This window comes from Onychomys torridus, chromosome 1 (genome assembly GCF_903995425.1).
Source record: "Onychomys torridus chromosome 1, mOncTor1.1, whole genome shotgun sequence".
Taxonomy (NCBI): domain Eukaryota; kingdom Metazoa; phylum Chordata; class Mammalia; order Rodentia; family Cricetidae; genus Onychomys; species Onychomys torridus.
This window is the reverse complement of record NC_050443.1, coordinates 149437633-149465397: the sequence shown is the minus strand read 5'-3', so window position 1 is coordinate 149465397 and position 27765 is coordinate 149437633. Positions and strand designations below refer to the sequence as shown.

Below are 27765 nucleotides of genomic sequence, written 5' to 3'. Positions count from 1 at the left end.
TGCATGTTTTAAGTACCTGTGATATGACACACTCTATGTTAAGTGTAGTGTTATACAAGCTGAATTATATGTCCCTGTAATTGAGTGCTTACCCTATGGCATTACCTTTACTAAGTGCTTTATATTTATTAATAATGACAGCAGCTCTGAAAGGTAGGCTTTGTTGTTTTCATTTTTCAACTAAGAAAGCTCCTTGGCTTTAATAACTTGCCTGTAGCTGTAGGAAATGGGGGTTCTGGGGTTCAGAATAAGTTTGTGTCTGATCCTAAGGCTTCTGTAATCAGTCATTAGACAGTAATGAGTTCTGTTAATGAATTTGTATATTATTGGAAGGACACAAATATGCTAATAGGTCTGATCCACGTGTATGCTATCTAGTCAGATGCCTGCTTTGTTCTTGAATCTTGAACAAGTTTGTGTAACTTGTGGGAATTCAAAGAATTCTAAGACATGACACAGGCCAAATATCTTTGCAGCACCTTAGAAAATAAGCAGGAATAATTTTGATTTTAGCAATTCTTTCAAATTACCACTTAACAAATGAAGACCATTGACTGATAAGACATACTTACTATGTATTAAAATCATCCAGATAGATGTTAAAAATCAGACATTCAAAGCCAGGTGTGGTAGTACATGCCTATAATCCCAGCACTTGAGATGTGGAGGCAGGAGGATTCAGAGTTCAAGATCATCCTTGGTTAATTATTGAGTGTGAGGCCAACCTGTGCTATATGAGACCCTGTCTCCTGAATTGAGCAACATAAATAAATCCTGAAATTGATTTCATATGAAATGAAATATTAAAGATATAAAAAGTTATCCAGGTGTGCTGGTATATACCTATCACCTCAACAGTAGGCAGAGGCAGGGGCATCTTAAGTTCAAGACCAGGTGCTTGTAACATACCTACGAACAAAAACTGTCTCAACAAACAGAAACAGCAACAGCAACCAGACATCAGGTGCAGGGGCTGGGGATATCACTCAGTTAGGAAGGAACACTGGTATATAAGTATCGGCATTCACAGTACCCACTTAAAAATCCAGATGCTGCCATCTACATCTACTTCTGTAATATCCATGCTGGGAAGGCAGAGACTGGAGGATCCCTAGGAATTACAGGTCACCTAGTCTAGTTGAATTAGTTAGCTCCAGGTTCAGTTAGAGACCCTGTATCAAAAAATAAGGACAAAGATACCCAACTTTAAATTCTGGTCTACACATACACACACACACACACACACATGTACACACACACACACACACACATGTACCCCCCACATTCACACACACACATATATATTACCCACCTACACAAAGAAAAATTCAGATACAAATAAAATAAAAAGCCTCAAATATTGTATGTATTCTACTTGTAATGACTTGTATGAAAAAATACATCATCAAATTCCAGAGACAGAGAACAAGATAGTAGTTGCTAGAGGCTGGGAGAAGGCAAGAATGGGGCTATTGTTTAACCATGGTGACTGAACTATATAATTGGAAATATTGAAGATAATCAGCCAGCTTTCATTTTATGTATATGTATATATACATATATATAATCATAGTTTTGAAAAATGCATTAACTTTTAAACCTATCCCATGAGTGTTGAATTAGACCTTCTAATGATAAAGCTTTGGAAACATGAACTGAGGATCTTATATAAGAATCTTCACAGGGCTGAGGAGATAGCTCAATGGCTAAAGCATGTGCCATGCAAGCATGAGGACCTGAGTTCGATCCCCTAGAATCCACATGAAGCCTGCATGTAGCTTAATCCCATAGCTCGTACACTGAGATGGTGGGCAGAGAAAGGAGAATCCCCAGAAGCTAGCCTGGAGATGGCAATAACTAACTACAAGAAGAAATCTTGTCACAAACAAGGTGAACACTAGTACTGAGGTTGTCCTCTTTCCTCTACAGGCAAAAACACAAGAAAAATCTGCAGAATGGGGCACCAGGGAGATGGCTCAGCCATAAAGTTCTTGGTATATGTGAATGCAGACCTGAATTGCATTTCTGGTACCCATGTAAACAAGCCAGGTGTTGTTTCTGTAATCCCAGCACTGGGGAGCTGAAGACAGATGGATTCATGGGACTCAATGACAAACTTGTCTAACCTCATCTGTAAGCACAAGGTTCAGTGAGAGGCTCTGTCTCAAAAATAAGATGGTTAAACAACTGGTGTGCTCCTTCCTGGGAAAGATTATTTGCACACACCCACACCCACCCCACTTCCAACCCCCAGTATTCCTTAGTTGCCTGTAGCTCTTTGTGAAGGGCTGAGGCCTCATAGGCTTTCCCCTTTCTACTTCAGTATGCCAATTGCTGTCCTTGTTCAAGCTCATGCTTAGGTAGTCATGCTGGTGAGATTTTATGGATGTAGCTTCTGACATTACTAGCAGAGACACAATCTCACAGCAAACTACCCAAGCCCCTGGCTCTTGCACTCTTTCTACCTCCTCTTCTGCAATGTTCCCTGAGCCATAGGAATAGGAGGTTTATTTGTTTATTTATTTGTTTTTTTAAATGTATCTATTAGGACTAGGCTCCAAAACTGTTCATTTTAATTGGTTGTGGTTTTCTGTAATGTTCTCTATTGCAAATAGAACTTTTCTTAATGAGGGGTGATGACTGCACTTATCCATGGGTGTAAGGAGAAATATTTAGAATGTAATTTAGGGACTCTGGTAAATTATAATCTCAAAAATTTAAAGAAATAACTTTAAAAAATTAGATCAAAAGTACCCAACATTAACCCCTGGCCTCCACATTCATGTGCACACAAACAGATGCACCTATGTACACACCCAGGATCATAATCATATAAATAGAAGGCTGTAGAATTTAATTACATTCAAATGAGTCTGAGAGCTTCTAGTTACATGTATCATAATTTTAGAAGGTGGTTTTATGAGAGTAGTTTTTGGATTGACATTGTTTTTATACAAGTAAGTTGGTAGTTATGTAGAGTGCTTTTAATGTTAAAGCAATACGTTTATATTCTTTTAGATTATTTCATAGCAGCTGTTTTGAGATTGCTTGATCCAGACTTATTTCTGCATTAGAAATTAAAACCCTGTCTCGAAAAACCAAAAAAACCAACCAAACAAACAAACAAAAAACAAAAACCAAAACCAAAAACAAAAACTGAATTTTGGTGTGCTAGAATGACTTGCCTCTCATTGCATACATATGACCAATTGTTAGTAACAGAATGGAAGATGCCTGACTAAAGGGAGTGTTTTAAGGAAGTGTTGTGGGAATATGCTTTCTACTTCTTTTCAGTTATTTAAAATTCCATGAACTCTTATAGCATGATTATGATCTCTTCTGGGTATTTTCCTCTCTATGGTGAGAAAGCAGTTTACAATGTACCTTAGCTAGTTCTTTCTTGCCATGACCCCGAGTCTTCCTGAATCACCCCTTGAGCTCACTTTCTGGGTTGAGCTTTTCCCCCCTTCTTGCCTATCAGTTGTTTTCTCTGTGTACTGGCTAAAACACAACCACACACAGTGTGTTCAGAGGATGCTCCGTGTGGGAATGGAAGTTGGTTGTGATGGGAGCCAGAAGGCCACATGTTAGAGATGGGGCTGGAGAACAGCCTATTGAAATATGTTTTTTATTAATTCCCTGTATTCTTCCTTATTTTTTCTAAACAGGCTAATGGATTCTTTCCATTCCTTGGCCTCAGATTTCTTTATTACCAGAAACTTCAGGTAGAAAAGACTCCTCTTAACCATTTGAAAAGCCTAACTTCACTTGAAAAAGGATATTTGTGGTCTAACAAAGTTGCTCAGTTTTTGTCAGTGTGACAGAAACCAGAGTCACCTGAAAAGATAGAACCCCAGTTTAAGATTGCCTCCACTCTGTTCGTCTCTAGGTATATCTGGGAAGTATTTTCTTGGTTAATGATTGATGTAGGAGGGCTCAGCCTCCTATGGGCAGTACGGACCCTGGGCACATGGTCCTGAATTGTTTAAGGAAGCAAGCTGAGCAAGCCAGTGAGCAGCACTCCTTTCCTGGTCTCTGTGTCAATTCTTTAATTCTGTAGGAAGGTACTGGCATATAAATAATACTTGTCTATATTGGCAGCATTAGATTTGATTCATAATTAATTTCTCATGACAGAATTAAAAGGCTCCAATTATCCAATTGCTAACCTAAGATAATAATATATTATTACTAATTATAATATTTAATTTATAACATGCTATTGATATATAACATAGTAATACAATATGTATCATATAATTGATATATTAATTATATTATTTTAATATAATCATTAATATATTAATATAATTCTGTATGCTTTGTTTTTAAATTAAAGGCATTATAAAGCTGTTTTCAAACTTTTCTGGAGATATTTTGCTTTATAAACATTAGTTTAATCTAATATTGTTTGATAGGCATGTAGGTAGGCAGGTAGGTACATTATTATTTTTTAGACAGGATCTCTTATAGCTCAGACTGGCCTTGGATTACTGATTGATCATCTTGCTTCTGCCTCTCCAGGGCTTTGATTACAGGCACATTCCACAATGCCCAGCACTCTTATATTTGCAAAGGATGCTAGTGCTGCAGGGTTGCAATTCCAGCTCTTGCTAAGGCAAAAGGATTCTAAATTCAAGACTAGCTTAACTTAGAGGGAGAGCAAGAGTGGTAGAGATTCTTCTACTCTGGTTCCATCCCCAACAGTACAGAATAACAACACTAATAAGCAAAAAGCACACAACTTTTGTTAAACTACAACTATTTAGTACTAAGTAGGTTTAAATCTTGCTTATAAGATATTATTGATAAAAATAAATCTTAACATTCTTCTAATGGTTCCCCCTTTCAACCTCAAAGAGCCACCCTTGCTTCCATTCCTGTCTCACAACCCACATCCACACATCCAGTCTAATTATGTGGTTTCTACTTTCTTTCTTTCTTTTTTTAAAGATCTATTTATTTATTATGTATACAGTGTTCTGCCGGCACATGTACCTGCAGACCAGAAGAGGGCACCAGATCTCATTACAGATGGTTGTGAGCCACCATGTGGGTGCTGGGAATTGAACTCAGGACCTCTGTAAGAGCAGTTGGTGCTCTTAACCTCTGAGCCATCTCTCCAGTCCGGTTTCTACTTTCAAAATGTAGCACAGAGTCTGATGACTTCTCAAAACCACCCTGCCCCAACCTCCATCACCTGCCATGCCTCAAACTGGCCATCTGGTCTCCCAGTTTCTACCTAAGTCCTTTGGAGTATATTGTCTGTAGAGGTCTTTGGAGCATTCTTCAGTATGTAAATAAAGTAATATTACTTTGGGTCAAAGGGCTGCAGTGACCCCAGATTTTACTCATATTAAATCCTTACAGTGGTTCACAGGAAACTATACTACTATTCTACTTTACCTCCTATATTACTTTATCTATTGCTACCCTACTTTTCCTGAACAGAGAAATTCAGGCACTCTGACTGCTTTCTTAGAATCTTCCAGGCCCTTATAAACACACATAGACACACACACAGACACAGACACACACACAGACACACACACACACACACACACACACACACACAGACACACACACACAGACACACACACACATACACACACACACACGAACACACACATACATGCAAATGCACACACAGACACAGGAATATGCAAAGATGAATACTACTATCCATTAAAATGATGATAACATCCTATGGCAGATAGTTCTCATTGTTTGTGTATGAGGGAATAAGAGTCAAGAAGGCAAATAACAACTTAAACTCATTATTAAAATAGTTTTAGCTTTGAAGATCACTATGAAAAAGTTGGAAGGAATGCTTGGGCCACACCTTAGGAACTACTTCTATATATATAGTTGTTGTTCAGTATTGTGTAATTATTATTCTATATCCATTCCTTTATGGCTGTAATATAATTATTTGTACTTAGCCTCTCCATTATTAGCTTCTACACAGTTGATTGTCACAAATAAAATCCTAAAGACTAATTAGGTTTATTGGATGTCTATTATTATAGCTTTTCCATACTCTTCAAAAATCCAATGTCACAAAGTAAACAGAAGATTGGCATACAATAGGAGACTAAACAGACAGAGTAGCCAAAAGCAGTGTCCTGACATTAACCAGATCTTCTCCAAAAAGAAAATTTGAAAAATCATTTTAAGATTTATTTTATCTTAATTATGTGTATATACATGTGTCTCTGTGAGGGTATGTGTAAGAATGAGTGCAGTGCTTACAGAGGCCAGAAGGGGGCATTGGTTCCCTGGAGCTGGAGTTACAGGTGGTTGTGAACCACCTGATATGGGTGCTGGGAACCAAATTCTGGTCCTCTACAAGAACGATATGTGTTCTTAATCTCTGAGCCATCTTTCCTGCTCCTGAAAAAACAAAACAAAACAAACAAACAAACAAACAAACAAAACCCCAAAACTAAATAGAGTCTGGAGAGATTGCTCAGTGGTTAAGATCACTGGCTGTTCTTCCAGGGGATCCAAGTTCAATTCCCAGCACCCATGTAGCAGCTTACAACCATTTGTAACTCCAGTTCCATCTGGTGCCGGCTTCCAGCCTTCAAGGATATTGCATGTACTTGGTGCACAGCTCACATACAGGAAAAATGCCCATATACATGAGAAATAAGTCTTAAAAATCCAAATTAAAAAGATATTCTTAGAAAATATATAATATTTGTGATATTATTGAGTTAATTTTATTCTGTACAGTAATGATATCAAGGTTATTTAGGAAGCCTCTCACCTCCTTTTTTTTAAAATTGACTTTTGATTTGCTTGAGACAGTGTCTTGCTATAAAACTTAGACTGAAATTTTCTGTGTAGCCCAGGCTGGCTTCAGACTCAGGATCCTCCTGCCTTCACTTTTATGAGATATCTGCTGAAGTATTAGTGAAGAGACTCTTGAAAGATAAAACACAACCTTAAGTATTTATACAGCTACATCTATCTGTAGCTTACTATGCATATATGTAGAGAAATAGTAATAGCATAAGAATGGTATATGTTAACAAATGATTTTAGTATTGATAACACCAGCAATTCTTAAACTATTCTTTCTTTCTTTCTTTTTTTTTTTTTACAATTTGTTTAATATTTTCCATAACACAAAGTTGAAAGATAATTGAAGTCAATCAAATGGTATTAAAATATTTCTAAATCATCATCTAAAGGAATAGTGAGCTAGGATGTTTTGTTAGTTTTTGGTTTTTGGAGACAAGGTCTCACTGGAGGTCTGGATGGCCTGACACTTACTCTATAGAACAGGCTAGCTCAAACTTATGGTGATCCTCTTGCCTTATCCTCTGGATGTTAGGTGACTGCATGTCACCACATCCAGAATAAGCTGGCAAAGAATTACTCTGAAAAGCATTTTCTGGTACCCTCCCTGTAGATGACATATTTCATTTTGATGAGCTATAGATGAGCTCCACATTCATCTAAATGGGTACTTTTATGTTTTTATTTCTCCTGATGTTGGGTGATGTGACTTTAGGCAACCTCTCAAGGTTGGTCACAGTTATCTGGAGAATAGAAGACTATAATGAGCCAATGATAAGGCTGTTGTAAAATTGAAATTTATGTTATCTATAAAACCCTTACCCTAGTGCCTAGGAAATAAAAAGCATTCAAATCTCATCTTCTATCATCTGTCATTACAGATTCCAAGCCTCTGCTTCATTCAATAAGAAAAACAAATAGAAAAGTGCCACACTCAATCACCTCTATTATATTGCATTGAAATGCGGTCTCTTACTCCAAGCCTAGTGCAGGTCCTTAGGAACCATTTGAACACATCTGTAAGAATTACTTGCAATTAACATGCAAATTGTTATAATACATTATTTTAACCATAAAATATTCTTCTCTAGTGGTTAGCATTCTGTCTGGAAGTTTGTTCTAATAATGGTTTGCCTTCAGTGTTTCAAATCAGAAAGCCCTGTCTTGAATTACCATTTCCAAAATTATTGGAATCTCAGTTGATGTCTTTTAATGCATTTGAGAAAATTCAACTCATCTATTTTCTGGGTAGAATTTTAAACTGACTATCCTCAGTTGTTTTGTCTTTGGAGTTCATGCTGCTGGCAGAAAGATAATTCTTAGAAAGCAGATTAGTTACATGATAGAACTTATCTGGTGTTTAAAGAACAATAGATCTTTAAATTTTAAAGAACAGAGTGCTTTCAGACTAACTAATGAGCAGGAAATCAATTATTTTTTTTTCTGTTGAATTACTTTTTTCATTTTAAGTCCAGAACTGAATCAGATGTTATTGGCCATTTCTTACATTTTTCATGCTTGAGTATGGTGTGTGTGTGTGTGTGTGTGTGTGTGTGTGTGTGTGTGTGTGTGTGTATGCATGTATGTGTATATCTGCTCTTGAAGGGTAGAAAGAGGCTCCAAGTTTCCTTTGCTATCACTCTCCACCTTATTTCTTTGAGGCACTGAACCTGGAACTCATGCCCACCTAAACTGTCAACCAGCAAGGCACAGCAGTTATTCTTTCTCTCCCCGCTGCAGAGGTGCTGGGGTGCAGATGGAGGTGCTGGGGTACAGGGGTAGGTGCTATAACATAGATGTGGGTTCTGGAATGCAGATGGGGGTATTGGGGTGCAGATGTAGGTGCTTGGATACAGGGGTAGGTGCTGTAACATAGATGTGGGTTCTGGAATGCAGATGGGGGTATTGGGGTGCAGATGGAGGTGCTGGGGTACAGGGGTAGGTGCTGTAACATAGATGTGGGTTCTGGAATGCAGATGGGGGTATTGGGGTACAGATGTAGGTGCTGGGATACAGGGGTAGGTGCTGTAACATAGATGTGGGTTCTGGAATGCAGATGGGGGTATTGGGGTACAGATAGATGTAGGTGCTTGGATATAGGGGTAGGTGCTGTAACATAGATGTGGGTTCTGGAATGCAGATGGGGGTATTGGGGTACAGATGTAGGTGCTGGGATACAAATGTGGGTGCTAGGATACAGATGTGGATTCTGGGATCAGAGCTCTGGACCTCAGGCATACACAGCAGGTATTTATACCTGCCAAACTGTCTGTCTACTCCTACTGTTATTCAGTTCTTAATGTTTCTTCTTACAAAGGATTCTTCATTTGTATTAATAAATGCTGCACAATTGTTTTGTGCTGGGAATAGAACAAGGGCCTTGCACTTGTTAGATAAGTGCTCTATGACTGAGCTAAATCTATAGCCCCAGCCCAATGTTTTCAAACATACAAAATTATAAAACATAATAAATGAAAAATGCCCTCCTAAATCCAAACATTTTTTATTTCATTTAATGTTCTGCACAGTTAAGGGAATGCTATTTTTTCTCATGTATAATAGCTCTCATGAAAATGTAGCATGCTTCACATAGAGCATATATTTAAATAGGAGTTTTTAAATAGGAGTTTTTAAGACAGCATCCAATTATAAAACTCAGTTGTAGTATGTATTTTCCAGAAATACTCAATGTGGTAGAAACACTAATTAATCTAACATCTCAGAAGCTGAAATAGAGTTCATCAAAAGAACAAGGAAGAGGTGTGTTTTCCACCCTGCAGAACTCAGGGAACCAGCTTTCTCTATCTGAGCTCTGGTTCTCAACCTTCCTAATATGTGACTCTTTAATATAGTTTCCATGTCGTGGTGACTCCCAACCATAAAATTATTTTGTTGTTGCATCATAACTTTAATTTTGCTACTGTTACAAATCATAATGTAAATATCTGAGATGCAGGATAACTGGTATGCAACCCCCCAAAAGAATCACAACCCACGGGTTGAGAACCACAGCTCTCTTGTCTTCTGTCCCTGCCAGCTGCTAAATTGACTGCCTTCTGAAAATGAAAACCTACCTGGCTCAGACTGAGGCAGCAAGTCTGGCAGAACAGGTGGTCCTGGGTGAATTGCTATGCCTCTGCATAAACCCTGGAAATCCATCAATATGCTTTCCCCTAAGTCATGGGAATTAGAGTGACAAATTAAGAGCAGAGAGTTCATGCTTGTTTCTAAGCTGTAGGCTAAGGCTTCTTTCATTGCATTACCCTCATCAACCTGAAGTTGTGCTGTAAATAGGGAGGGTATCAGACATGCCAGTGTACACACCGTCATTTGTAGTCTTTATTCAAGCACCAAAACCTAGCAAATGGGATTTTAGTCCTAAACCCCAGCTGGCATTTTCTTTTCTTCTTTTTTTAAAATTTTATTTTATTTTACATATCAGCCATGGGTTTCCCTGTCCCCCCCTCCCCCCTTCGCCCCTGCCTTCCCCCCAGCCCACCCCCATTCCCATCTCCTCCAGGGCAAAGACTCCCCTGGGGATTCAGCTCAACTTGGTAGATTCAGTCCAGGCAGGTCCAGTCCCCTCCTCCCAGGCTAAGCAAAGTGTCCCTGCATAAGCCCCAGGTTCCAAACAGCCAGCTCCTGCACTAAGGACAGGTCCAGGTCCCACTGCCTGGGGGCCTCCCAAACAGTTCAAGCTATTCAGTTGTCTCACTTATCCAGAGGGCCTGATCCAGTTGGGGGCTCCACAGCTTTTGGTTCATAGTTCAAGTGTTTCCATTGGTTTGGCTATTTGTCCTTGTGCTTTTTCCGATCTTGGTCTCAACAATTCTCGCTTATACAATCCCTCCTCTTTCTCACCAATTAGACTCCTGGAGCTCCACCTAGGGCCTGGCCAAGGATCTCTGCATCAACTTCCATCAGATATTGAATGAGAGTTAGAGCATGACAGTTAGGGTGTTTGGCCATCCGAACACCAGACTAGGTCAGTTTGGGCTTTCTCTCGACCATTGCCAGTAGTCTACAGTAGTATCATTGTGGATTTCTGGAGACCTCTCTAGCACTTTGCTTCTTCTTATTCTCTGGCTAGAACTTCAAGTACTATATTGAATAAGTATGGGGAGAGGGGACAGCCTTGCCTTGTTCCTGATTTTAGTGGTATTGCTTTGAGTTTCTCTCCATTTGATTTGATGTTGGCTGTTTGCTTGCTGTAGGTTGCCTTTATTTGTTTAGGTATGTTCCCTGTATTCCTGATCACTCCAAGACCTTTATCATGAAGGGGTGTTGGATTTTGTCAAATGTATTTTCTGCGTCTAGTGAGATGATCATGTGTTTTTTTTCTTTGAGTTTGTTTATGTGGTGTATTACATTGACAGACTTTTGTATGTTGACCTACCTTTGCATCCCTGGGATGAAGCCTACTTGATCATGGTGTATAATTGTTTTGATGTGTTCTTGGAGTCTGTTTGCCAGTATTTTTGCATCAATGTTCATGAGGGAGATTGGTCTGTAGTTCTCTTTCTTTGTTTAGTTTAAGAATCAGGGTAATTGTAGCCTGATAGGAGTTTGGTAATATTCCTTCTGCTTCTATTGTGTGGAACAATTTAAAGAGTATTGGTATTAAGTCTTTGAAGATCTGGTAGAATTCTGTGCTGAAACCATCTGGTCCTGGGCTTTTTTTGGTTGGGAGACTTTTAATGACTGATTCTATTTCCTTAGGGGTTATTGGACTATTTACATGGTTTATCTGGTCTTGATTTAACTTAAGTATGTGGTACCTATCCAGAAAATTATCGATTTCTTTTAGATTTTCCATTTTTGTAGAGTAGAGGTTGTTCCCCCCTTTTTTTAAATTATATTTCTGTTTTAATTTTACACATCAGCCATGGGTTCCCCTGTCCTCCCCCTCCCGCCCCCACCCCCACCTTCCCCCCAGCCCCTCCCCTCCATTCCCATCTCCTCCAGGGCCAAGACTCCCCTGAGGATTCATTTAATCCTGGTGGATTCAGTACAGGCAGGTCCAGTCCCCTCCTTCTAGACTGAGAAAAGTGTTCCTGGGTAAGCCCCAGGTTCCATGACCTAGTCTAGTGATCAGATGGCCAAACACCTTGACGGTCAGGCTGGAACTGTCATCCAGTGACTGATGGAAGTGGATGCAGAGATCCTCAGCCAGGCCCTAGGTGGAGCTCCGTGTGTCCAGTTGTCGAGAAGGAGGAGGGGCTGTGGAAGCGTGAGTAGAGGTTTTTGAAGTATGACTTGATGATTCTCTGGATTTCCTCATTGTCTGTTGTTATGTCCCCCTTTTCATCTCTGATTTTGTTGATTTGGATGCTCTCTCTGTCTTTTGGTTAGTTTGGATGAGGGCTTGTCTATCTTGTTGATTTTCCCAAAGAACCAACTCTTTGTTTCATTAATTTTTTGTATTGTTCTCTTTGTTTCTATTTTATTGATTTCAGCCCTCAATTTGATAATTTCCTGGCATCTATTCTTCCTGGGAGATTTTGCTTCTTCTTGTTCTAGAGCTTTTCAGGTGTGCTGTTAAGTTACTAGTGTGAGATTTCTCCAACTTCTTTATGTGGGCATTTAGTGCTATGAATTTCCCTCTTAGCACTGCTTTCATAGTGTCCCATAAGTTTGTATATGTGGTGTATTCATTTTGTTGATCCCTAGGAAGTTTTTAATTTCCTACTTTATTTCTTCCTTAGCCCATTGGTGATTCAGTTGAGCATTATTCAGTTTCCATGACATTGTAGGTTTTCTGTAGTTTTTGTTGTTGAAATCTAACTTTAAACCATGGTGGTCTGATAGAACACAGGAGGTTATTCCAATTGTTTTGTATCTGTTAAGATTTTCTTTGTGGCCAAGTATGTGGTCAATTTTAGAGAAGGTCCCATGGGGTGCTGAGAAGAAGGTATATTCTTTTTTGTTCAGATGGAATGTTCTATAGATATTGATTAAGTCCATTTGAGTCATAACAACAGTTAAGTCCTTTATTTCTTTGTTAAGTTTCAATTTGGCAGATCTGTCCAGAGGTGAAAGTGGGGTGTTGAACTCTCCCACTATTAATGTGTGGGGTTTTATATGAGATTTAAGCTTTAGTAATGTTTCTTTTACATATGTGGGTGCCCTTGTGTTTGGGGCATAAATGTTCAGAATTGAAACTTCATCTTGGTGGATCTTTCCTGCAATGAGTATGTAATTTGCTTCTTGATCTCTTTTGATTGATTTTAGTCTGAAGAAGTCTATTTTGCTGGGTACTAGGATAGCTACACCTGCTTGCTTCTTAAGACTATTTGATTGGAAAGTCTTTTCCCAGCCTTTTATTCTTAGGTAGTGTCTATCTTTGAATTTGAGGTAAGTCCATTGATATTGAGGGATGTTAATGAATTAATGACCAGTGATTGTTCATTTCTTTCTTTCTTTTTTTTTTTTTTTTTGGTGGTAGTGTGTCTGTACTTCTCTTCTTTGGGGTTTACTGCTGTGGTGTTATCTATTGCCTGTGTTTTCGAGGGTGTATCTGACTTCCTTAGGTTGGAATTTTCTTTCTAGTGCTTTCTGTAGGGCTGGGTTTGTGGATAAGTATTGTTTAAATCTGGCTTCATCTTGGAATATCTTGTTCACTTCATCTATGATGATTGAAAGTTTTGTTGGGTATATTAGTCTAGGCTGGCATCCATGGTCTTTTAGTGTCTGCATTATATCTGTCTGGGTCCTTCTGGCTTTCAAAGTCTCCACTGAGAAATCAGTTGTTATTCTGATGGGTTTGCCTTTATAAAACACTTGGCATTTTTCCTTTGCTGCTCTTAATATTCTTTCTTTATTCTGTATGTTTAGTTGTTTAATTATTATGTGGCGAGGGGACTTTTTTGGGGGTCTAGTCTGTTTGGTGTTCTATAGGCTTCTTGTATCTTGATAGGCATTTCCTTCTTTAAGTTGGGAAAGTTTTCTTCTATGATCTTGTTAAATATATTTTCTGTGCCTTTCAGTTGGTATTCTTCTCCTTCCTCTATCCTTATTATTCACAGGTTTGGTCTTTTCATGGTGTCCCAAATTTCTTGGACATTTTGGGTCATGACTTTGTTGGCTTTAGTGTTTTCTTTGACTGATGAATCTATTTCTTCTAACATATCTTCAACACCAGAGATCCTCTCTTCCATCTCTTGCATTCTGTTGGTTATACTTGCATCTGAACTTCCTGTTCGTTTACTCAGATTTTCTATTTCCAGCGTTCCCTCTGCTTGTGTTTTCTTCATTTTTTCTATTTCCCTTTTCAGGTCTTGGACTGTTTCCGTCATCTGTTTCATTGCTTTTTCATGATTTTCTTTCAGGGATGTATTGTTTTCTTCTGATTTATTTGTCCTTTCCTCTAGTTTTTTATAATGTTCTTCCCATTTTTTTTTGTTTGTCTGTTCCTCCACTTCATTTTTTATTTCTTCTATGTTAGGCTCTAGCCTCTTCATGACGTTACTTATAAGGCTGTTTTCTTCTTCTTCTTCCATTCCATGATGTTCAGGTCTAGCTGCTGGAGGAGGGCTAGGTTCTGGTGATGCTGTATTGCTCTTTATTTTGTTGTATGTACTTCTGCCTTGGTGTCTGCCCATCTCCTTGTAAATTCGTTCTTGGTCTTATCAGAGCACTTGGTCCAGACAGAGCTGAAAGATTTAGGGAGCCTCTCTGTGGTCCAGATGGAAGCTCTGGGCTGGATGGGAGCTCTGGTCCAGATTGGAGTTCTGGCCAGATGGGAGCTGGAGGGCTGGACTCTTGAGTCTCAGGACGTCCCTGGGGTATCCTTATCTTGTCCAGATGGGAGCTCCTTTTGTCCAGGTGGGAGTTCCAGGAAAGGATGGAAGCTCTGGTCCAGATGGGAGTTCCAGGGTGGATGGGAGCTGGGGGCTGGTCTCTGAGTCTCAGGAAGTGGCTGGGGTCTCCGGCAGATGGGCGTGGGGGCAGGGTATGGAGATTGCAGGGTCTGCCTGCAGTCTTGGAAAAGGGGATCCTTCCCATGGGGCCTGCTGAATGGCCAGAAACTGGGGCCAAGTTGGGCAGGTCTTCCCCAGGATGGCTGGTGCCCAGGGGTGGGACCTAGGGGCAGGCCTCTGTGGCTATGACCCCAGGCACTCACCTCTGGTCCAGATGGGAATTCTGGGGCAGGATGGAAGCTGGGGGCTGGTTTCTAAGTCTCAGGAAGTGGCTGGGGTCTCAGACAGATGGGTGTTGGGGCAGGGCATGGAGATTGTAGGGTCTTGGAGAAAGGGAACCTTCCCATCAGGGGTGGGGGTCCTGCCAGATGGTCAGAACCTGGGGCCAAGTTGGGCAGGTCTTCCCCTGAATGGCTGGTGCCCAGGGCTGGGACCTAGGGGCGAGCCTCTCAGGGTGTGACCCCAGGCACTCACCTCTGGTCCAGATGGGGGTTCCAGGGCAGGATGGGAGCTGGGGGCTGGTTTCTAAGTCTCAGGAAGTGGCTGAGGTCTCGGGTGGATCCAGCTGGCATTTTCATTAGATTTTAAGGAAATTTTCGTTAGCCTTTAAGGAAATATGCCATAATGAGTTTTAGTTTGTAATTCATTAGTTCACATACAAATGAAGTTTTGGCTGGATGTAGTGGTGCATGTTGATAAGGCTAGCATTTGGGAGGCTGAGGCAGGTAAATTGTCAGGAGTTCAAGGCCAGCCTGGAATACAGCAGGAAACCTTGCCTCAGAAAAGTAAGCAAATTTATATAAAAATTTTAATTTTCCCCGACTTTTACTTTTGACACCATTCAGTAATTTCACTTGCTGTTTCATGGGAAGAGAAGGGAGCCGACATTTGCATCATAGCCATGCGAGTCTTATTTTAGCCTGTCTAATCTGAATATATCTCAAAGCAAAACCCTTATCATCAAAGGAGTTTCTTACATAAAAGCGTTTATTGAAGCCCACAGATGCTAGCCAGAAAAATAAAGGATCAAGTTGTGGGCCTGTTTCCTGCAATGACCTGAAGCAGAGCAAGCTAGCAGTTCAAAATGCAATGAAGCAGGGGGCAGAGTTTAGCAACTTTTTGTTAATTTTGTAGATGAAATTTCCATTGATTGTGCTAGAGGGCAGGATAGCCCAGAGCTTAGATAGGAAGGGTTGAGAGGGTAGTCTACAAGTACCAGCAATGGTGCAGCATAGACTGGTTTGTTTGGATTAATAGCCTGCCAAGTTTATATAGAAACATGAGACTGATGATGATAGTATTTGATCTTGAGAAGACTTGAAGCTTTAACAGTTATTCCAACATAAAATGGTCTTATTCTTTGGGTATATAGCTGTGCCCACTCCTTGCATTTTATCTCTCCCCCCCCCTCCAGCCATTTGTCATAAAGTGTCAATGAGAGAAACACCTCTGACCTCGAAGGAACAAAAGAGATGGTTTATTCTAGGGACAGATATAAGTGACCATGGATGGCCCAAGAATGCAGATTTGGGTTTCCCCAAATATCATGTTCTAATGAATTAGAAATTTTGTTACTTTTGGTGATGGGTACACCAGGTAGGTGGATTAGAGCAAGGCAGGGGAAACTGCTATAGGCTTCAGATACTCTCTGACAGAATTTTTAGCCCTTCAGTTGGTAGAAATTAGGGTTCTGTTCTTCCATTCCATGGGATTTAACTAATAGTCACAAAGATGTTGGGTCATATACAGAGAATGTTTATAAAGAGTGCTAAAGGTGCCCAACATAATTTAGCTCTGAACTTGTCACATTTCAACCTCTCCACATCACTGAAGTTCTAATCAGTTGATCAGGCTTTGTAGTCCCAACTTCTTTCGAGGAATTCTCATTCATGCCTGTTAGAACATCTCAGAATTGTTCCCTTATGAAGCAGTCAGTCAGTGCCTCCATAACTGCACTCAACAAGTACTGCTGAGCTTATGAATTATGAATCACACTCATACTGTATATAGTTCTTGTGTTTAATATGTTTTCATTCTAGCAGTAAACACATGCTATCAATAAGAAATGTTATCTAATTACAGTTATAATAAGGGCACAAAGGGGATGGGTTTATTTCAGAAGCAAGAATGTCTGTCTAGTATGTCCCAGGTTAGACCCACCAAGACTTTTCACTAAAGAAAACCAAAAAGAATCATGGAGGAGAGCTTGACTTAGTAGAGGAGGGACAGAGGACAACAGTTGTTGAATGAATACTTTCAGATCCTAATGATTCATCAATTAAAATATCTTAAAGGGTGGGTAGGAGCTAGAACAGAGGAAATGGTGTACATAGGAGAACCTGGGAACTGGTGGAATCTATGAGAGGAGATGGAAGATAGAGAGAGTGGTTGTCTACATACCACAGCTCAGGCCCTCAAAGTCACAGAAGTAAATAGAAGTGTGGACTGACCTAAAGTGTCAAAACGCTAAACTTTATTTGCAACATACTGTGGCTAGTTTTATGTCAAGAGAAGAGGGAAGCTTGACTGAGAAAATGACTCCAGAAAGAAGCTCTAGATCACAAACCTGTAGGGTATTTTCTTAATTAGTTATTCATAATGGAGGGCCCAACCCATTGTGGGTGGTGCCGTGCATGGGCTGAAGGTCCTGGGTTCTATATGAAAGCAGGCTGAGCAAGCTATTAGGAACAAGCCAGTAAGAAGCATCCCTCCATGGCTTCTGCATCAGCTCCTGCCTCTATGTTCCTGCACCGACTTCCTTCAATAATGGACTAAGATATGAAGCACAAGTCAAATAAACCCTTTCCTCCCCTGCTTGCTTTCAGTCATCATGTTTATCCCAGCAATAGAAACCCTGAATAAGACAGAAATTGGTACAGATACTGGGTACAGTCATGACAGACTTGACCATGTTGTTTTTGAGAGGAATGTGGAAGGTCTTTAGCACTTTGGGCTAGGAAAGTCATTGAGTATTGAGAGCCTAGTGGGATGTTGTATAGGAGCATAGAAGATAGAAATGTTGAGAGCAGTGTCATAGAGGCCTAGCTTGTGAAGTTTTAGTGGGAAGCAATGATGCTAGCAGGCCATTTGTGTGAAGAGTCTGTAGTGTCTGGTCAGCTGGAACTGATGAATTGGTTGGGGTTAACAAGAAACCAGAACCTCTGAAGGAAAGCCTTTGCTTTACTGGACCATGGATGCTGGTCAGCTGGGGCTGAAGAATCAGCTGTGATTAAGAAGAGACCAAAATCATTGGGGTGAAGTCTTCTGGGAAGTGTTTCCTCAGAGTTATTACACAGAAGCTGTATTCCAGAGGCACCCAAGGTTGTACCTTATGCTGACAGCTAAACTTGGTAGTGTAAGCATCACCCAGGTGACACTGGTTTTGAAGGCATGAAGTGGTCATGGGGTCAGCTGAGGTTTGGTTCTGTGTGTCAGAGGTAGAGTTTCTGAAGAGATCCCAGGAGAGGCTATTGGTGAAAGTGCAGCCCACGTGCAGCAAGAGACCCCTGGAACACGAATCTTTTTTTTTTTTTTTTTTTTTTTTTGCCAGAGCTGAGGACCGAACCCAGAGCCTTGCGCCTGAGCTAAATCCCCAACCCTGTAACATGAATCTTAAAGGGTCTTATTAATACAAAATCCCAGAGCCAGATATTGGGTGAAAGCTGAAAGATCAGAGAAACAGAACAAGCCAGCCACATTCTTACCTCTATGAAATCCTCAGCCCCAAGAGAGTGAGTTCCTGTTTCCTCAAGCCATATACACCTTTTCTGCCCTGCCATCTTACTTTCTGGAATTAAAGGCATGTGTGCTTCTCAAGCAAAGGCATGGGATTTCAGGTGTTAGGTTAAAGGTGTGTGTCATCACTGCCTGGCTATGTTTCCAGTGTAGCCTTAAACTCTCAGAGATCCAGATGGATCTCTGTCTCCTGAGTGATAGGATTAAGGGTTCGTGCCACCACTGTCTGGCCTCTATGTCTAATCTAGTGGCTGTTCTGTTCTCTGATCCCACATAAGTTTTTTGGGTACACAATATATTGGGGTGCACAATATAACACCACAGACTCCAGCATGTTAGAGATGCCAGTACCTTGGGATGACCCCTAACAATAGCATGCACAGTAGAATGGAAAAAGATGCAGCCAGAAGACAAGCTGTGTGTGCTGCAGAGAGTGGAAGCAGAGAAGTGAAGAGTCTAGAGATCATGATTAGATCCCAGACATTTAACAGTTAGAGTTCAGTTTTGTTTTGATTTGATTGTGACTGAACCTTGGTTCTTCCCTCTTAAAATAAGAAAATATTTAAATTATTTTTTATTTTATAGGAGTCCATGGTTGAGAGACTTTCGATTTTAAAAGAGACTTTGGATTTTTTTAAAAAGAGACTAAACTTTTAAAGTGTATAAATTTATAAGACTATGAGACTTTTTTAAGTTTGTAAAATGTTTTATATTGTGATATTTATATCAATTTGTGATCTTGGGGATAAACAAGAAAGGAGAGGTTGTGGTTTAACAGTGATGTGTTTATGTCAAGTTGACAAGAGGTCAGTTGTCCTGACTAGCTTTTTGTCAACTTGACACAGGTTAGAGTCATCCGAGGGAAGGGAGCTTCAATCTTGCTGTAGGCAAGCTTATAATGCACTTTCTTAATTAGTGATGGATGCAGGAGGGCCCAGCCCATTGTGGATGGTACTATTCCTGGGATAGTGGTCCTGGGTTCTATAAGAAAGTACGTTGTGCAAACCATGGTGAGCAAGCCAGTAAGCAGCACCCCTTCATGGCCTCTGCATCAGCTCCTTTCTCCATGTTCCTGCCCTGTTTGATTTCTTGCCCTGACTTCCTTCAGTGATGGACTACATGTGGAAATATAAATCAAGTAAACCCTTTCCTCCCCAACTTGCTTTTGGTCATAGTGTTTATCACAAAAATATAAACCCTGATTAGGACACATACCTTCTCCTTTCTAGACAGCAAACACATTTCGATGATTTTAAGTTCTGTGATCATCATCTATAGATTCTTAATCAAGAAATGCATTTGCATTTTCCATGCAGACATATTTGTTGTATCAAGCTACCACGAAGGTGCTCATCATCACTCTCTGCTTTGTTTTCCAGCGTTCCCACATTCCAGAGCCTTCCTGACGAAATTCTCAGCAAGCTGGCCGATGTCCTCGAGGAGGTAATTGTTTTGCTCCTTTGAACATCTGGAGATGGAACCCAGACTTGGGGCCTGGCTGGGCTGCTTTCTTTCACAGCTCCTGGACAACGCATGTGAAACTGCTGAGAGACCTTGTCCGTTTGTCTCAAGCTCTGGGATGAGCTGTAGATTTGACTTCAAATCAAAAGCAGCTTAATACACCCAGTATTCATACATAGTTAGACACAGGCGTGTCAGTTATGAGGGAGAAAACATTTCATTGTGATAAATATGTTATTTTGACATCTATAAATGACACGCTGGCACTTTCCTTCTTTTTTTGAGTAATTATAGTTGTCATCCTGATATTCACAAGTTTACAGAAAGAATTCATAGTGGAGTCCATATATTCCAATGTGTGTATTTTGTATATATGATTTCATGCCTGGATGTGGAATGCCACAGGCTTTTCATTGAACCCATGGTGTTGAGGAAGATGGGAAACAGTGGGCGTGAGGCTCCTCATACCCTACAGAGACCCTGCTTAGAGAGGAAATGAACTTCTTCTACTCACACAGAAGCTTGGCACTGAATTGAAAACACCCTGTTCCCTCACTGACTGCAGGAGCTCTGACTAGATGCTCTTCCTGCACAGCTGAGTTCTTTCTAGAGAAAGAAGTAGAAGCACCCAGGTGCTTCTGGGTCTTTATTGACCATGGAGAAAATAATTTCAGGAGGAACCATTTACCATAGCAAATACTTATAATCCCACTAGCCAGGAGGCAGAGGCAGGAAAAGCAGTAGTTCAAAGCCATTCGTGGCTACATAGTGAGTTCCAGGCTAGACTGGGGTACATAAGAACCTGTCTCTAAAAACCACAAAGAATAAAAGAGAAACAGAGGAGGAGATGTGTGTGTGGGACCTCTTTTCCTCTTGGCCTGTCGGCCATCAGTCCAAGAGGGTGACAGAAAGCTTTGTTTAGGGCCCATGAGCATTACCAGAGGGAGGCCTCAGGGAGGCAGACTTCGGTGAATCAGCTCAATTTTCTTCCAGAGTATAATGAATATGTAGGATTGGGGGGCTTGGGGACAAACACTAATTCACATTAAATGGCACGCTTCTATCACAAGGCTTGGTGTGTGGCAGGAGGTCCTGTAGCAAAGCCCCTAACACAGGTCTTCCAGCAGGAATCTGTGCCAAGGGTCAAGCTAAAGAAGAATCAGGCATCTGGTTTAGAGATGGCTTTTAGAGAAGGTCAGTCCTCCAGGCCCAGGGGCATTCTCCAGATAAGGGCAGTAAAGAACAGGAAGCTTTGTTGGAGATGGGGGAGTTTCCATATAACCAAGCTTAAAGAAAGCTGCCAGGCTATGGCAGACTATGACCTCTAGCCAGCCAACAATGTATTCCAACGGAGAGGAAAGGAGGAGAATAGCATACATCCAAGGCAAGGCAAAGGGGCATGTTTGGCCTTTGGGGGTTTTGGATTGCATTTTTCAAAGCATATAATTTATATCTAAATATAAAGGATTATGTAATAATTTCTTATATGCTTATTTTTATCTGGATAGTTTCTTTCATAAAAAGATTATATGGTGGCTCATGAGTGTGTTATACAAGTTTAAGATGAGAAAGAAGAATTGATTAAATAAAAACATTAAGTCACAAGAGGTCAAAAGCATTCTTACTACAAACACGGGGCAAAAAGAGGTGAAGACATAAGTTTAGACAATAAATATGCTCCTTAACCTTATTTGTGAACTTTTCTCAGAAAAATACAGATTGATAGATGAGAAAAAAGCAAGGTTAAACTCAAAGGCCACATTTGTTTTGGACATGGTTTATCAGCTGCTTTAATACTCTGAAGCATTTCTGAAAAAAGAGTAATCTATATGCAAACAATCTTCACCGTACTTTTTGTTAGTAGTATTAAAACTCTTGACTTCCAGCTAGCAAAATACTTCATCCAAGGACATGATGAGCTCTTTACCTTTCTCATGTCTCTTTAATTCATCCTGCCTTTCCCTCCTATCTCAGTTTTAGTGGCTGACATTGGTCTTTGAAGGTAGTGGGCATATATGTCTTGTTTCAACTTTTAAAGATAAGAAATCTGTTGTTTTGTTGAGGAAGCGTAGATACATTGGTGGAAATCCTGGAACAGTACCAGTGGAGGCAAATCTGACCACTAAAGTAGGATATCATTGTTCAAGTAGGAAATATGGGGGAAGATGGTTTAAATCACTTTCTGGAAACAAAAATGTACTCAAAATGCTGGGATAGAGCTCAGTTACAGACCACTTGCCAAACAGGATGAAAGTCCTGGGCACTATCTGTCCTGCACAGATGAAAACCAAGCTCCTGACTGGGTATGGTATCGCCTCTTCCAGCATTGAGAAGTATAAACAGGAAAATTATGAATTTGAAAACAGTCTAGGAATAGTAAACTCAAGGATGTCCAAGGCTACATTGTCAGACTGTGTATTACAAATAAAAACTAAAGGATAAGGAGAGTGAGGGGAGGAGGAAGGAGAGAAGGAAAGAAGAAATGAGTTCAAGAGTTTGGAAGATTATTCAGCAGCCCAAGGGAAACCTGTGCTGTGGGATGATGCTGTTGTACACTGGTTTACTAAAACACTGATTGGTCAGTAGCCAGGCAGGAAGTATAGGCAGAGCAAGCAGACTAAAGGGATTCTGCAAAGAGGAAGAACAGAATCAGGATTTGCCAGCCAGACTCAGAGGAAGCAAGATATTAAGGCAGAACTGAGAAAAGGTACCAAGCCACATGGCTAAACATAGATAAGAATTATGGGTTAACTTAAGTGTAAGAGCTAGTCAGTAATATAAGCCTGAGCAAATGGCCAAGCAGTTATAATTAATTTTAAGCCTCTGTGTGATTATTTTATAAAAGGCTGCGGGACTGTGGGTAAGAGATTTGTCCCGACCATGGGCTAGGCGGGACACAGAAAAACTTCCTTCTACAAACCTGAGAAACAAACAGGGAAACATTGCAACACAGGTTGTTTGTTTAGGTTTTCTGTTATTCAGTTAATCTTCATTGATTATCCCCCATAAGCCTTGAAATATAACACTTAATAAAAGGCATGGTCAGTTCCTCATAGAGTTTACTTTGTAGAAAGGGAGATCCCTAATAATCAATCAGTTATTCAGGCTGTTAGACTGAGGATGGAGGCCATTGGATTGCTTTAATCAGATCATTAGAATTATTTGGCTTACACTTTTAACATGGTTCCTATAGCTACCAGGTTAAGCAAAGATGGGGAAGTATTAGGGATGGTGGTAGAAGAAATGATGGTAGCTTTATTGACTGTCATAGAGGAGGTTGAGAAAAAAATGGCAGATATTGATGGACTTTGAGAGAAAAACTCAGAAACTTTACTGTTATACTACATGGTAGAAGAAAACAAAGAAACTGAGGATAGCACTGAGGCTACCAACATGAACATAGGGCAAGGAGAGTTAGTACTAATGGAAATGGAGAGGGGTACATTGGAGTGAAGAGACAAGGAGCTGAAGGAGGAAGGATGTGGGGAAATAGAACTTTTGGGGACCTTGGCAGATAGATGGCTTGGAGAAGTGTTTGGCAAGGAGATGTTCATTATCTGGGTGTTATCCCGAGGGACCAAATGTGGATAAAGACTAGGCAGAGTGTGGAAGCTGATAGTAGCTCAACATTATTATGATAGCATGAATGGATTTGTGTAGTATAGTGCTGAGGGAAAGCCTCAAACAAATAAACAAAAATAAAGATGACCAAATGTCATTTATGTATGTTATAGTATAAGAATATAAAATACTTGGCTTGGTAATTATGAAGAAAATGTAACTAATCAGATACATATGAGTTGTTGCCTGTATATAAGGAGGAAAAGAGATCTATGCAGAAAAAAAGAAAATGAATAAGTAGGAGGGCATAGAGTAAAGCTCGATTGATTTTTATGAGTTTAACTCACAGAAACAGAGCAAATGGGGACCAGTGGAATCTTTGAAAATGTCAGAAGCATTTTGAGCCTTAAAACTGAGAAGTGGTTCAAAGAAGAGTTCATAGAACTAGCTTTTAAATTTTGTTTAAATGACAAGGATAGAAGTAGAGAAGGTTAGATGGACAGGGAAAATGGAGCTGGTTGGAGCCCAGGAAATACTGTGGCGTGGGAAACAGGAGGTTTCACAAGAGGGTAGGCTTTTCAGGAGAGGCATGGCATCTCTGTACATATATAGGCAAGTGAGCTGATGCAGTAGCTGGAGCTATGTAAATCCTGACCGAATGTTTTGTTTCCTAGGTGATATAGAAAACAAGGACATAAACAGAATGGCAGTGGGGTAGACATATGAAAGGTGTAAGGAAATAGATGGTGAGAGAAAATGGAAGTTTAGAAATATGATGAGATTACCAGGTACCATTAAGGCCCAACTTGATGCATGGAATTTCTCATCTAAATTAAACAGCACTGAGAAAGATTAATTAATTAATTTACAGATGGAGTCTTGCTTTATAGCCCAGGCTGGTCTTAAACTCATTATCTCTCTGCCTCAGTCTCCAAAATTCTAGGATTACAGATGTTCTTACACAGGGACACTTTGCTCAGCCTGGAAGGAGGGGACTGGAGCTGCCTGTACTGAATCCACCAGGTTTAAATGAATCCCCAGGGGAGTCTTGGCCCTGGAGGAGATGGGAATGGAGGGGAGGGGCTGGGGGGAAGGTGGGGACAGGGACAGGAGGGGGGAGGACAGGGGAACCCATGGCTGTGTGTAAAATTAAAATGTGAATATAATAAATAACAAAAAAAATAAAAAAAAATAAAAATATTTTTTGTCTCTAGGTAGAGCCTATACCAGTAAATCTGCGGACCATTCATAAATTCTTAGTTTGAGGCTTATTGAAGTAAGCTGTCCTATGATTTATTGATCTCTTTCATGTGTGACCACAAAGTGAACCAGAGCATAGCTGCATTTGACTTCTGTGCTCAAATATAAAAGAAATTCATCACAAGAAGACTGGATGTATTTCTCTCTGGATGTGCCGACCTGCAACCTCTGTAAATGGGAAAACAGCTTTTCCTAGTGGGCCTTTCAGCTTCTGCTTGTCTTTGTAGAACACAATAAAAAATTCTCTGATGAATATGCACATACACACACATGAAGGGGTATACATGTGTGGGGTATGTGTCTGTTTTCAAAGAAATCAAACTGAAACACAAATTAATTGGCCCCAAATCAACGTCTTCATAAAGCAAAACAAAACTAAGAGTCCATGAAATCCTTTCATCATTTCCTTCTCCACAGCTGTGAAATATTTGTGCTGTCTTATGTAAGAATAGCCATAGCCATAATGCTCTAGTGCAGACTACAAAATATTTTAGTGTTTTATGCTGTATTTTCTTTTTCTTTCTTTTATTATGTGTATGTGTATGCATTATATGTACCAGTTCTTGTAGGTGTATGAATAAATGTCCATATGTACAGGTGCATTTGGAGGCCAGAGATAAACACTGGGTACCTCCCATATCTCTCCACTTAGGTTTTTTTGAGACACAGTCTCTCACAGAACTGGAAGCTAATTGATTCATCTATGCTTGCTGGACACTGAGCTCTAGGGATCCTCCTGTGTCGACAACCCAAGCACTGAATTATAGGTGTGTGCTGCCATACCTGCCTTTCCTCTGGGGTCCTCAGATCTGAACTCTGGCCTTCATGCTTTCAGGGCATGCACTTTATGACTGAGCCATATCCCCAGTCTGGAAGTCACATTTCCCAATCAGATGTTTTAGTGTATGTTTGGATGACATAACCACAGAACAGTGTATATCAAGAACAAATACAAATGGGAGCTGGTGATTTAGTCCCAACCATTTCTTTTTAGGACAAAAGTAATGAAGCAAATGTACTAAATACAAAGTAGATATATAAATATGCTACCCAGTGCAGACAAAATTCTTAACTCAAGTCGAACAAACAAGAACAATTAGAAGTTTTATTGGATTCCGTGATAAATGAAGACCACATGAGAACAGGAATAGACAGAGTGCTGGAGAGGTCCCCAAAAATCCACAATGATACATCCTCTGTAGACTGCTGGCAATGGTCGAGAGAAAGCCTGATCTGACCTAGTCCGGTGATCAGATGGCTAAACACCCTAACTGTCGTGCTGGAACTCTTGTCCAATAACTGATGGAAGTGGATGCAGAGATCCTCAGCCAGGCCCCAGGTGGAGCTCCAGGAGTCCAACTGTCGAGAAAGAGGAAGGTCTGCAAAAGCGTGAATTGTTGAATCCAAGATTGCAAAAAGCACAGGGACAAATAGCCAAATGAATGGAAGCACATGAATTATGAACAAAAGGCTGTGGATCCCCCAGCTGGATCAGGCCCTCTGGATAAGTGAGACAATTGAATAGCTTGAACTGTTTGGGAGGCACCCAGACTGTGGGACCAGGATCTTTCCTTAGTGCATGAGCTGGCTGTTTAGAACCTTGGGCTTACACAGGGACACATGCTCAGTCTGGAAGGAGGTGACAGGACCTGCCTGTACTGAATCCACCAGGTTTAAATGAATCCCCAGGGGTGCCTTGATCCTGGAGGACATGGGAATGGAGGCGGAGGCGAGGGGCTGAGGGGAAGGTGGGGGTGGGAGCGGGAGTGGGGAGGACAGGGGAACCCATGGCTGATGTATAAAATTTAAAATACATAATAATAAATAAAAAAAAGAAGTTTTATTGGAATAACCAATCAGGTAAAGTGAAGCAAATCTGGAAGAACAAAGGCAATAGCAACATCACTTAGAACATGCTCACATGATAATTAAGCTTTCTACCAATTCCTAGAAGCTGCAAGAATCCCAAATTATTTCATAAGAAGTATCATTATAGCCAACAAGTAAGTTTCCAGCTCTGCTTATTGGACAGATATTTATGGAACACCTGCCATGTGCCAGGAATTGCTCTAGGCCTTAGGAGATCCGGGATCTCTCTCCTACAACCTCCTACAACGTATCTTCTAGAGGAGGATACAGATAAGAAAGGAAGGCAAATCCCATCAAATGATAAGCCCACTGAAGTTATTGTTGAGAGAACAACTTTAGTCATGCACAGCGGTCCAGATGCTGTTGGCCTTGATAAGCCCTGAGTCCAAACTTAAAATATGTATGGAAGCAGCTTTAGGTCAAACTTAATTCAATTAGACATTAGGAAGGGAAAGTAGGATTTAAACCCAGGTCTAATAAAAGATAATAGGGCTGCCCTGGAGAGAGGGAAGAGCAGCTGCATGGTCCTAGTGTAGAAATGAGTTTACTGTTTTAACTGGGGGTGGGGAGGATTGTGAGAGAAAGCTTCTGAAAATTTAATATGATCATGTCATAGTGGGTATATAACTGAAATTTCAGAGCAAAAGGCTGACTGTAGGAGTCCCAAAGGTCTAGTCCCAAATCCCAGTTAAGAGATGGATAATGTGCAAAGCAGAGAAAGAAAATGTAATACTTTGGGAAGAACAGATAAAAGGGGTCTGATGATGTTAACTTCATTTTGGGAGTACTGACATGGAGTTTTAGGTTTAAGTAGAAAAAGAACTGGGCCATCGGGCAAAAGATGTGCATAATTAAGCACTCATGGCCAAGGCATGGTTGATCACTGTCTTAATTCTGATTCTGCATGGTGGTCTCAAGAAGTCCTGATTGCTTACGGACAAGAGCAGTCTCTCAGATGATTACCCATGTTTCAGGGTGCAGTCTCTCATTCATAGATTATTGTCCCTATGGGTGGGGGAGGTCTGTCCCACCAAGTGCAGCTCATCCAAACTGAATACAGGTTTAGAACAATGACCTCAGGGGACTCTGGAACAGGACACTGTAAAAACACTGCCAGTAGAGTGTTTCATTATATCTTTTGTAGTGAGACTAG

The 27765-nt window shown here is 40.5% G+C and overlaps 1 protein-coding gene across 2 annotated transcripts in view; it reads left to right on the top strand.

Moving 5' to 3' along the window:
• Nucleotides 1–27765, top strand: part of Prkg1 (protein kinase cGMP-dependent 1) — a 1194442-nt gene that overhangs the window by 838981 nt on the left and 327696 nt on the right. For both annotated transcript variants that reach the window (XM_036209439.1, XM_036209436.1), the window contains exon 5: nucleotides 19841–19904. In XM_036209439.1, the coding sequence (XP_036065332.1) occupies nucleotides 19841–19904 (64 nt within the window). The remainder of the gene's footprint in view (nucleotides 1–19840; nucleotides 19905–27765) is intronic.